Here is a 12,999-nt window from a genome sequence, read left to right on the forward strand (position 1 = left end):
AGTATAATATTTACATAACAACTCTGTAACAATGTGGATGTGGATGCTGCCTTTGACCAGAGTCCAGCTGAGATTTGTACACAAAGCAATTATTAGCCATCCATAAGGCTGCCTGACAGGAGGCAGCCCCCCCCCCGACCTTGGTGGCAAACAACCTGGTCCTGAGTATCAAGCATTGGCACCCCCAGTTCCTGGTGTATCTTGACATATCTCAGTGGGTTTGTTCATCTGCCCACCCTGATTTTCAACACATGCCCAAGGTCAGAGCCTACAGGGAAGAGGGTCATCAATGAGTGAAAGGAGAAAGGAAATAGAGGAAGGAGAGGAGTATTTGCTTACAACTTAGTCTTCTCCATTTCTGTAAGATCCTGTGAACTAGCAGAGACACAGCTTAAAAGTTCAGATCAGCTAACAGTGAGCATGAATTTATACCGCAAAGACTTAATGGAGTTTTATTTCACTGTCCCAGAACCATGAGGAAGGTGAGAAAGGAGGAGGAAGGGATAAAATAGCATGGCCTGTGTGTACAGCACTTTCCTTCCAAGTTGGGCCAGGCAGGGCGTGGCCATGGCCATGGCTGTCCGGGCAGGGATGCTCTGGGTATTGGAGCCCAAGTGGAACGGCTTTGACATCTGATAGACATGGAGTAGCAGGCAGAGCTGTGGGTCCAGTGTACTGGGGGTTTAATTTCATATACTGCAGCTTACATACCCCTACCTTGGAGACCTCTTGGTAGTGTCCCACCAAGGAGCTCTGGGTGTTAAGGTTCAAGAGCCCTAGTGTGCATACATTGCATATGCAAGCACACAGGACTGTAATGTCGAGGCTAGTCATAAATGACTGAATAGCCTAGGTGACATCTTCCTGATTCGTCACATTTTATGGAACAGGCAGGGACCCATGCTAGCTCTCCCTCTGGTAGATGCCGTAGCTCAGCTGTCAGCCTGTGCAAGCTCAGCATATCTCCTGGGTCCGGCAGGTGAGCGAGCGGGAGAGCATGTGTTTGCAAAAGCCTCTGGACCTGCTGCTTGTCTTAATTAATGTCTCTGTGTGTGTTCCGGCGATCACTGCCCCGCATCACCTCTGTCCCCAACACTCACAAAGAGCACATCCAGTAAAGAGTTAACTTCCAGTTATGTGTGTAAACAAGGCTATTTCCCCTCCTTTCTGATAGAGTATTATTTCCTCTGCACAGGATACTTAATCTTCTGAGTTGCCTTCCACCCCCCCCCCCCGCACTGCCTCCACATCTACACTGTGTACCAGATTCTACACTTTATTTTAAAAAATAGTGAGAAATCCACTTGCATAAGTTAAAATCATAACTTCAGGCCAGGAGCTTTGAAACAGACATGCTCCTGACCACTTTTTTTCCCTTCAAACAAAACCAAAAACAAATAAAGAGAAATAATGAAAAGGAGAAAAGCCCTCTCGGGCTGGAGTGATGTAATTCTGCAGATGTCCTGCTTGTTGGGCAACCAATGGGGACCCTGGACAGAAGCAAAGAGTGATTAGGAAAGAAAAAAAGGTGGGGGCTGGGGTGGAGGACAAGGGGTTAGGGGCCCATCCGAGGACGTGAAAAGAGAAAGGAAACCTTCCTTGCCATTTCCCCTATGACTGCACAGAAAAGAACCGCTAAGAAATGATACTTGAAGTTATATTTATTATTGTAAGAGGGGTATGATATTTCTAGGCAGGAATGATGGATGACAACTTAAATTTGTGTCCAGGGAATGAAGGTGAACTGTGACAGAGTTATTTATCTTGGGAATGGAGGTTAGGGTCAGCCCAGGCTGGGTGCCTGAAGGCACAAGACATTGACAAATTTATCCTGCAGGCCGTATCTGAAGCCCTTTGTTTTGGATCCTGGCTACTTACTAAGTGACCCTCATCCTTCATGTTGGCAATGCGTGAAGGATGCAGGGAGTGCCAGCGGCCCCTTCTCCCCTGCCGCCCCCACCCCCAGCTCCCACTACTAATTCTTGTCATTCACTTTGCTGACAGGCACCAAGCCCAAACTATTCCCAGTCCTGAAAGGGAAGGTTAAAATATTTATTTCGGCTCATAATAGCCTCTCTGATTTAGTGCAGGATCATTTTTCCTCTTGCCTTTGTCATTGCAGGTCACTGGAAGGACTGAGCGCATTCGGGAGCTTGGAGGAGCTCATCTTGGACAACAATCTGCTGGGGGACGACCTTGTGTTGCCAGGGTTACCCCAGCTGCACACCTTAACCCTCAACAAGAACCAAATATCCTTTTCTTTTCCTGCTGTGCCTGTTTTCCCCCTTCCCGCCTGGCCCCCTACTTCCCGTCCAGCCCCAGTTGTCCCCTCTTGGCCCCCCCTTCCCTTCCCGCCCCACACAAATACCTGCAAAATGTCAAATGAGTTTTATGTGTCAGCTAAATTAAAGTATGTGAAATACAGTCCATGGGCAGACAAAGCGTTCTGTCTTCTGGCACTCAGGACACTTCAGAGTAATTTATTATAGGTCATTCATAAATGAAATGCACCATTATATCTTCCTGTTGCTCCATTTCAGTGTAGAGATCTAAGTTATGGCTGCAAAGAAATCTTTTTAATAGATAAAAATAGAGAGAGAAAATAATGTCACTGCTGTGGAAGAGGCAAAGCTGCTTCTGTTTGCTTGGGCTTGTGTGGGAGAGCGACCTCTGGTGGGGTGTAGGAGGTAATGCCTCTAAGCAAACTGGCCTCCTCTGGAAGTTTCTGGAAGGTGCTGTTGCAAGCTGAGGAACAATTCTGGAGTGGGCAAGGAGGGAGGAAAGAACTAACACAGAAAGACACATTTGAATACAGGACCCATATCTGCCATTCCTGTGGAGACCACACTTGGGCTGTGATGAGAGACGGAACATTGTGGGGCGTGGCTTTCCCTAGGAAGGTGAGCACTTAATCCAGACAAGCTGAGCCTCAGGACACTAACTGCTTTGGATTTCTCCATTGTTGGGAGTTCAGGATTGCCATACACTAAAATGCTGGCCCTGAGAAGCAAGGAAGTTCCATGTGTCTTAAACATGGATAAAACTGCTTGGCACAGAGAGCAAATTCCATATAAAATCGAGAATGAAGAAATTATTAGTAGCATTTCATGATTACAATGCTCATAGGTGCCAGAAAAATCTTAGGGTGCTTTATAGCAATTTTTATTCTTTCCAAGCCCTGTGAGAAGGGAGTAATTTTTAAAAATTTACCTAGATGCTGAAAGAGGTAAGGCATAGGCTCCCTGTTCAGACATCTACCTAGATACTCCGTCCCAGATTCAATCTCAGCCATGGTTGTATCCTAAGTTCTTTCCTTTCCTCAGTGCAGCTTCAGACTTGAAGTCTTATTGCTTTGTTTTATTGATGGAACATTTGAGACTCAGAGTAGTTAAATCACTTGCTCATATCGACACAAAGTTAGAAAAGGGACCAGGATATTTCCTTTTGGTTGTAAAATATAAGCAGACATACACATTAAATTTAGCATATTTGCATATGTCAGCACTGAGATGATTTTTTTTCAAAAGCAGTTATTAGCCACTGTTTATATTCAATCCATAAGCTAGTATTTCCTTTATTCTTTGAAATACTGTCTAGGTCAGCATTTGCTTCATGACAGAATACCACAGCCTGGGTAACAACAAAGGTTTATTTTTCATAGTGGAGACACTGGGGATATGAGAGAAGGGGGCCAGTATGGCTGGGTTCTTGATGATGACTCCATTTTGAATCATTACATGGTAGAGAGAAGAAGTGAACAAGAAGAGTCTGGTTTCTCCTGTCCCTTCATAATTGCAGTAATCCCATCATATGGGTTTTACCTTTATGACCTAATACTTTCCCCAAAGTTGAGGGTTTCAACACATGAATTTGGGGTGCACGCAAATATTCAGACCTTAACAGATTTGCTCCTGGTGGCCATTATTAATGGACACTTTAACAGAAGACAGTAAGTAAATACACAGTTGGTGTTCATGAAATTATAGTGGATTTTCCTCTCTTCTGCCCTGTGATTAACTCAACAATATTCTTAATCAAAGGTAGAATGATTATTAAAGTAGAATTTAGGTCATATAGTTTCTCCTTGAGCCTCAATGCTCATGACTTGTGTCACATGACACAGTAGAATATTAGAATCTATAAACCAGTTCATGAATCAGATTTAGCTGTATGGCCCTGGACAAGTCATTTTATGAGACCCTCTGTTCCTCACTTTTAAAGAAATAAGTTGGGCTGGATGATGGCTTCATTTTTTTTTTTTTTTTTTTTTTTTTTGGCCAGTCCTGGGCCTTGGACTCAGGGCCTGAGCACCATCCCTGGCTTCTTCCAGCTCAAGGCTAGCACTCTGCCACCTGAGCCACAGTGCCCCTTCTGGCCGTTTTCCATATATGTGGTGCTGGGGAATCGAACGGAGAGCTTCATGTGTAGGAGGCAAGCACTCTTGCCACGAGGCCATATTCCCAGCCCTGATGGCTTCATTTTTAAGGTTGCTGAAAATAGGCTATAGTGGATTTCTTGGCTCCAAACGCTGAAAATTATATTTGCCTTTGGTTGAATCCTTTTGCTATTCTGTGCCTCAAACTTCCTGAGCTTCAGTAGTAAAGTTGTGGAAATAATGAGAATAACCTGGGAAGGGTAGAAGCAGAAGATACTGTGTGGCTGTAAACCTGTAATACCATATAGAGCCAATGGTGCAATATGACTTCTTTCCTTTTTTTCTCTCTTTATAGTCATAAAGATCAGCTGTCCCTTCCTCTTTACTTAGAAGTCACAGACTGTAAGGTAGGAAAATGCATGCCATCCTCTCAGCCTAACACTCCTGACTCTATCTTTTCAACCCACACACTTTCCTACCTATTGTGAACATGTCTCAGGCTCTTGAACAGTTGGTAGATTCCACGTTGCTGTTGCTCCCTATGAAATGCCCTAGATACAGGCTCTCTCACTTAGCTTTTACTACACAGTAATCTGCCTTGGAATTTAGTGGCTTAAAACAGCCATTATTTTAGGTGTTTACAATTCTAGGGCTCAGTTCATTGTCTGGGGTTCCGTTGGATCGCTCTTTTGCTAGTCTTACCTTGGGTCACTCACATATCCTCCTGGAGATGGATGGTCTAAGATGGTTTTGTTCTATGTCCAGAGGTGGTGATGGTTGAATTACAGGTCTCTCTTAAGATTTATAAGCCATCACAGGAGCACAGTGTTCTAGGAGCTCAAGCACCCATGTATAAGTACTTTGTCAGTCCTACTTGTATTGTGAAAGCAAGCCATTTAAACATGGGCAGGGAAGCACACATGCTGTGGATATAAAGAACAAGATTCATTTCTTTAGTACTCACCTATTCAGGCCTTAGCATCCTTCAGACAATTTGACTTCATTTTTGTAATAAAAAGCCTTAGAATCAGCTCATTATTGGCCTCCTAAAAATTATTAACTTTTCTTGTAAATAAGATCTTTGAACATATTAGGAATCTTACTCACAAATGAGATTTTTTTGCATCAAATTCTTTTGTGCTTGCTTATTTTTTTTCTGGTTCTAGGGCTTAAACTCAGGGCTTAGGCACTGTCCCTGAGCTTCTCTTGCTCAAGGCTTACTCTACCACTTAAGACACAACACCACTTTACCCTTTTTCTGAGTAGTTTATTGGAGCTATGAGCCTTAGGTACTTTCCTGCCCAGACTGGCTTCAAATCATGATCCTCAGATTTCAGGTTCCTGAGTAGTTAGGATTACAGGTGTGAGCCACTGGTGCCCAGCTTTGTTTAATGTTTTAAGTTTGGCAACTGTAGAACAAATGACATCTATCATATCTGACAGATCTGCTATGTAAACCTACATTGTTTTCTGAATTTATTTTTTAATAAATTTAATAAATCAAATATTTTTATAACTTTATTTTTTAAATATAATTTTGTTATTATTAAGTTGTACAGAAAGTTACAATTCCATAAATCAGGTACCCTGAATACAGTTCTATTTGAACAATTAGTTTTACCTATAATTAAGTTTGTCTATAACAATGATATATCTTACTAGACTTTTGAAATTTGGCTTATTAATTTTTTATGCCTTAGAAAGAGAAAATTCCACACAGTGGTTAAGAAAATAGGTTGTAAGGCAATACTTTCTGAGTCTACCATGTCTAACATGACCTTGAGCAAGTTAGTAGGTTGCTCTATGTTTTGGTTTCATGGACAAAATGGAAATAGTAAGAGTACCTGCCTCTTAGGTTGTTGTGAAGGATGTGTTAAGTGTCTCACCAATATCAAGTTATAGTAACATGGTAAGTGCTGTGTAGGGATTAGTGTATAGTTGTTATTTCTATCCTAGAGAATTAGGCAAATCTACCTTTAAGACCACATAACCAAGGCCATAGTTCCTTGATTTATTTTTGGCAGTTTAATGTTGTCTTAGTATCAGTCTAAGACTGGGTACTACCGCGGAATACCTTTCATTTTTATGGAAAACCTACTGAACTATGTTTTTAGAAGACACATAGATTGTCAATGGTGTAGTTCTATCTGAACCCAAGGATATTCATTTCCAGACCTGGACTGTGGAACTTGAAGGAGAGGCAGATGACTGTATAAGAAGAGGGACCCTGATGTAGGAGCTGCTTCCAGCTGCAATCCCAAGGAGTCTGCTCATGAAAGAGCTTCCTGAATCCAGTTTTAGGAGCATCAAGCAAATTGCTTGTCAGTTGTCTAGTCATCACCTTCATTCTCACCTTTAAAACTTCTGCTTCACCTACCATCTCATTCCTGTCAACCTTTTGTTCTTGTATTTGGTTCTCAGCTTTGATGTGCTACCCTGAAATACATGGAAGCCTGGCTGTTGGCCATTACCTGTTCATCTTTTGATTTTTAACTCTGTTACTCTTGTCCTTTGGGTCATCTAGACTGACTTGAACCCTGTCATGAACTTGAACCCCTGACTCATGTTCTCATTCACTGTCCCCAGCCATGAGTGTGCACACACTATCCCTGACTCTTCTGCCAGGGTTGATGAGATCTTTGCTGATGGTCTCAGCCATATCATGTCTTAATATTCAACTCCAAGGAAGGCACCAGTTGTAAATTCTGGAAAATGTAGATAGGTCACCTTTGCAAACATGACACTCTGACAACTTCCTTATTTGGTATAACTCAACTTTGTTTGGAATCATATTTTTTAATGCAATCCTGTTTGCTTCAACACATGTACTAAAGAGATAGTGAGTCTGAATTATAGTTCCCACGCAAAGAAAGGTAAGTGCTGCATGTTACACAGCTAGGTTGAGACAAGAAGACCATTGCATTGACTCAGAAGGCTGGATTTCTGTTCCAACACAAATTTACTATTATCATGGAGAAGCTCTGAATGCTGTAAAGGACCTAGTTTCTTTGTAAATGGGTAATATAATATATCCTACAGAGTACTAGTGAGAGATTCCATACTTTTTTTTTTTTTTGCCAGTCCTGGGGCTTGGACTTAGGGCCTGACCACTGTCCCTGGCTTTTTTGCTCAAGGCTAGCACTCTGCCACTTGAGCCACAGTACCACTTCTGGCCTTTTCTATATATTGTGATGCTGAGGAATTGAACCCAGGGAAGGCTTCATGTATACAAGGCAAGAACTCTTGCCACTGGGCCATATTCCCAGCCCCCTAGTGAGACATTCCAATGGAAGTAATTTTTGTTAGCACTGGAAGACTTTGTAACTTCCTGACACTTTACTAAAACATATTAGTATGTTCAAGTAAACTCTTGGTGCTTTTAAAAAATAAGCCTAACTGGAAAACTTAGCCTATTTAAGGTGAGAAGACAGCTGGATAACATAACATATGATCTCCTTCCCAAAACATGTATGACTCTTCATTTTTCACTATTTAATTCACCCCAAGGTTAGACAATGTAATCACTTTTCTTCTAGAAATGAAATTTCTTTAGAACCTGGATTGAACTCTAAACTCTAACGTTTACTTGCTTGTGAGTATTTACCCAAATATTCCTAATTATTGTTTGATGTGATCATATTTCTGATGTATATAGGAATAAAATGTGATAATGTTGTTATTAGATTGAATGGCATTCAAGAATCTAGAGTTAGGGTGACCTCTGCTTAACCCCTCCTGCAACATCCATGGTTATTGAAACTCTTTGATTTAAAGCTGAGCCCAGAGAAGTTAGACATTCCATTGTCACCTGAGAAACAGCTTCAGACCTTTGCACCTGGACATGTCCACAGACAGGCAGGCTCCCTTCTTCCTTTCTGCTCCAAACATAGGAACAAGATGTTGCCTTGATCTTGGACTCTCCACAGAAAACCTCCTTTGGCAAGCTCAGCCTTGACAGCTGGGCTCTGTGATGGCAACTTTCTGCAGACAACACTGAAAAAAAAAAATCTAAACCCCAAGTCCTCCAGAGAAGGCTTGATGAGGGAAGCCAGGTGTGTGCTGGGAATCCAGCTGGAGAGAGTTGAAACTCTGCCAGGTAGCTTCCAATTTTTCAAAAAGAAAGAAAAGACACCCAGAGGAGCATCCCCGAGTCTTTCTCTACTACCACTGTCTTGGTTAGCCCAAGATACCAAGTTTCCTCCACTAATTGCTTCTTCTTACTTTTCCATGCAGACTGACAAAAAGGAATGTGACAAGTTCAGTCTCAGCCTGAAATCAGGCAAGACAGGACTGTGTTGCCCTTATTGACCCAGAAGACTGAGGAGCCAATTAAAACTCCTTCTAATTCATACTCCAATGGTGGCCAATGCAGGGAGGCAGGGCTCGTCAAGAGCATACAAGGAAAAGGTGCTGGACGCTTCCTATCTAGTTAGGATTTGGGGGAGATAAGTTAGCTCATTCTGCCTTATCAATTCGGATGATTGTTGGAAAGCATAGAACACTGGAATGTCAAAATACCTTTTTTTTTTTTTTTTTTTTTTGCCAGTTCTGGGGCTTTTGGACTCAGGGCCTGAGCACTGTCCCTGGCTTCTTTTTGCTCAAAGTTAGCACTCTGCCACTTGAGCCACAGCACCACTTCTGGCCATTTTCTGTATATGTGGTGCTGAGGAATTGAACCCAGGGCTTCATGTATTGGAGGCAAGCACTCTTGCCAGTAGGCCACATCCCCAGCCCTCAAAATATCTTAAATGAGGTAGTCTCCTGGAAATCATTGGAGTTATCATCATGGGTAGCTGAAGATTCCCAGAGCCTGCAAACCCCTTTGCTCAAGAAATTCCCAACAAGAAGGGCACTTAGAGGATCTATGACGTTCTTCTCAAAAGCTGATCCACTTTTCTGGACTACAAAGCCTTCTTTCTTAGATGGAATGATGAGTGCTAAATGAGGTGTGAAAGGAATGTTATTTTGAATAAAAACATATTAAGGAAAATTGTTTATAAATTTGAATTGATAATTACTTCAAATATTAAAATTCCTAGAATAGACATGGTTCTTTTATACTAGATAGATTTGCATCTGAACTTTTCCCTGCTTTTAAAAAATGTTCTGATCAGTCTTTAGGTTGATTGAAATTTTATTTTTATTTTTGATGGTTTAGCAATGTTTCTGTTTCCTCACGGCTGGGTTCCACAGAGATGCATGCTTTAAGGGTGTGGTCTGCAAGATGGTACTGAGGAGATGGAGGTGTGTAGATCTCTGGGGCCTTGCCTCTGAAGGAGTTTGTTGGATCATGATCTTTCCTTTTTTTCTCTCTTTGCTTCCTGATCCATGAGGTGAGCTCTTGATTGCACTGTGTGTTCTCCATCATTGCCAGATGGTATGCCCCACCCACTGGAGACCGGAAACAGTAGTTCAGCCCAGTCTGAATGGGAATTTCTAGAACTGTGAGCTGAAATATACCTTTCTTCTAAGTTAATTGTCTCACTATTTCATTTTAATGATAGAAAGCTGACTCACACAGACCTATTACTGGGAACTTCACAAAAAATATATTATTGGTAAGTGTATAGGATTATTAGATTTCAGAGATACTTTTATACTTTTTTCACATATGAATTGTTAAGATTTCAGAACATTTCAAGTTAGGGCTGTGTATGTATGTAAACATGCTCTGCAATTTAAATGCTCTTTGAATTAGAGTTCATTAATCAGTAAATCATCAGTTTTATGTTTGTCCCTGTGTGTTAAGATCAGCTTCGTGGGTGATGGGATGATGATTATTATTATTATTTAGCCATTCCTAGAAATGACTGCAAACCACATAACTATATCCCACTGAATCATAAATGTTGCACCTACAACTGTTCACGATGGCCAGATCACCAGGATTTCTGCAGCCATTCCCTTTGTCCAGCTCAAGGAGGGTAATGTGAAAGACAATGATCTTAATCAATGAGAGTTTAAATAATTTGTACATTTTATAGAATTACACGATCATGTGACTGTGATAAGGGCCTTTCCCAAGGCCTTGAAAAGGCTCTGTGTGAGCAAGGATTCCCTTATTGGCTCTAAAAAAAAAAAATATCCACCTACAGACATCTACTCAGATTAAAGTAGTCCTACATCCCAAGATGGTGGGCATGCTACGCTTCCCTTAACTAATTTCTTTCAAATTCAGTTACTCAAGTTTCCTCGGCTTGCAAATCTTGCCTATTTGAAGTGATGTTTCCACATAATTCCCTCTGTACAGGAGATGAAACAGACCCAAGTTTGAAGGAGTTTGCTTGAAGCAGAAAATAGGTTTGGATTCAAGTTTTCCCACCTATACTAGAGAGGCAGACTTCCTCTTCATCATCAAGGTCTCCCTTTTACATTGATAGTTCTGAATTTGTGTGTCAACATCATTTCGACAACCAGATCTCTTGTAGTCCTACCAAAGAAACACTGTTGTACCTAACAGGAGTGAATGATTAGCTTGTCTAGCTTCCCTCTTCAAATGAGGACTTGGCTTTCCGGTTTTGTGACCACCCAACAGGCAACAGTCTTAGTGCTTCCCAGAACTTCCGTGGGTCTCTTGTGTGGGGTAGAGCTTGGAGCAAACTCTAAAGTAGAGAGTGCTGGAACTGAGGCTGGCCCAGGTTCAAGCACAGTGTACTACTACATCTGGATGGCCCTGTTGGACTCTGATGAATCCCATGTGCTGGATGGAGAGTTAAAGAATTTTAAGGAAGGCATGCCAGATCACATGCCCCAGGAGTAGCTTTGCCTGGGTATAAGGAGGATATTCACAGAAGGTGGTGGAGCTCTTACTTTTCCCTTTGTCCTTTCTCTTTTCTTTAAATACAGGTGATGAAGCATCCAAAGATAGAATCTGTTGGAAAAGTTACATTTTCCCTGAAATTGCTCACTGTCATTTAATTGCATTTAGATATTAATGATTTTTGTATACAGAGTATGATGGTTGAACTTCAGTTTAAAAAGCAGTTGTTACATTTTGTCTTCATCATGTTTTGACTCCTGGTTGTCTGTCCCCTGTCCTTCCAACCTTACCTTCCTGGTTGGACCTTCTGGTTACTCTTCTGTGAATCCCTGTTGTCATGGTACTATGTGTGGTCATCCCCAAATGCTTTGTGAAAGTCAAAGGATGAAAACATCCACTTTTTTTGTCTTTGTTTAGGAAATGGGGTGGATACTGGGAAACGGAAGTCAGCAGTGAATGAGTGTGCATACACTGCTCTTTATCTTTTTCCTGTTGAGTGTACTCGCTGTCTCCCCCTTAGCCCCACCCATGCACAGAATTTGTTACTCTGTGTGAGGGTTCAGAGCACCTTGTTTGAAAAATGCTTGATGAACTTAGCTTGGAAAAGATCCAAGGAAGGCATGTGAGCTTCAGATATCCGAAGGGCTCCTTATATGGAAGAGAAGAATGCATTTTATTCCTTTGTAGGGCCAAGTAATGAAATTGGGTTCACAGGTAGAAGTTAGAGGAAAATTCAGTCGATTATAATTATCAGAAATGGAATGTGACACCTTGTAGTGGTCCAACCGGAAGAGAGTTTAGGGACTATACGCAGATATGGATTGGATTTAGAGTTCATTCCTCTGTGCCTATAGTTGAAAACAAGTATAAGGAAATGTGACTTATGTTCTAATGTTAGGTAATATTAAGACAGGTGAGAGCAGCCTTTTTCTTTGGCTTTACCTTCTCCTTCTAGGTCCACATGGCCCTCACACCCAGAAACCGACTTTGAGTCTCTGATACCTCTTTGTGTATGTAGTTCCTTTCCACTTCCTGGCAAGGACTGTATTTTGTCTGCTGGCTTGACCAACTCCTCTCGATAGACTCTAAAAGTCATGACCTTTGCATGAGGCCTGTCTAACCCTCCTCCTTCTGCTAAGGGCTTCACTAATGCAGCTTAAGTCAGTGGTTGAGGTGGATTTTTCCTTTCATATTTAGCTGGGGGATCTCAGTGTGTTCCCTGATTTGGTAGTGGAGTCCATTGGTGGATAATCTCATCATAGTGTACCTCCTCTGTGCTTTCTCTTTAGTTTTCTTCATCACAGAACATTAGATCACAGCAGTCTGGGGGAATTCATTTTGACCTGCTTGATAAGTTTGATAAAAACCTATCCTAATTTTTTGTTTGTTTTTGCCTTTTACCTTTGGTCTCATTTCCTCCCAAACCAGTGCTTTATTGCTACCTAAAAGGCAGCCAAGCAATGCCTATGTCTCCATGCCATTCCCTCTGTTAAAATGCCAAATTCCTTCCACTCAGAGGGAAAGGAGAATATATTTGGAAAAAAGTATACTTTTATTACTAGAAAGTAAGCTTTGTAAATTTATATATTGCAAAGTATTTTACTGTGTAGAACCTATCCTACCATTAAAAATTTAAATGTAGACAAAAGAACGATAAGACAACAAATGGATCCATTGCCTCATAAATGATATAGACCTTGCCTTCCTTGATTAGAAGGAAGTTGGAGAATGTTTTCAACAGTGGAAGTAAAAAGTTAGCAATGTCCTATGCACACAGCTAAGTGGATTTCAGTCCCTACCCAGTCATCATGTAGAGCAGGAGCAGCCTGACATATTAGCTGCTATGGTGATGTTATGGTCTGGA

General features: G+C 41.5%; 1 protein-coding gene across 3 annotated transcripts in view; it reads left to right on the top strand.

Moving 5' to 3' along the window:
• Positions 1 to 12,999, top strand: part of Lrmda (leucine rich melanocyte differentiation associated) — a 1,039,777-nt gene that overhangs the window by 590,914 nt on the left and 435,864 nt on the right. For all 3 annotated transcript variants that reach the window (XM_048339109.1, XM_048339108.1, XM_048339110.1), the window contains one exon: positions 2,123 to 2,249. In XM_048339109.1, coding sequence (XP_048195066.1) covers positions 2,123 to 2,249 — 127 coding nt within the window. The remainder of the gene's footprint in view (positions 1 to 2,122; positions 2,250 to 12,999) is intronic.

Source organism: Perognathus longimembris, chromosome 2 (genome assembly GCF_023159225.1).
Source record: "Perognathus longimembris pacificus isolate PPM17 chromosome 2, ASM2315922v1, whole genome shotgun sequence".
NCBI classification, from domain to species: domain Eukaryota; kingdom Metazoa; phylum Chordata; class Mammalia; order Rodentia; family Heteromyidae; genus Perognathus; species Perognathus longimembris.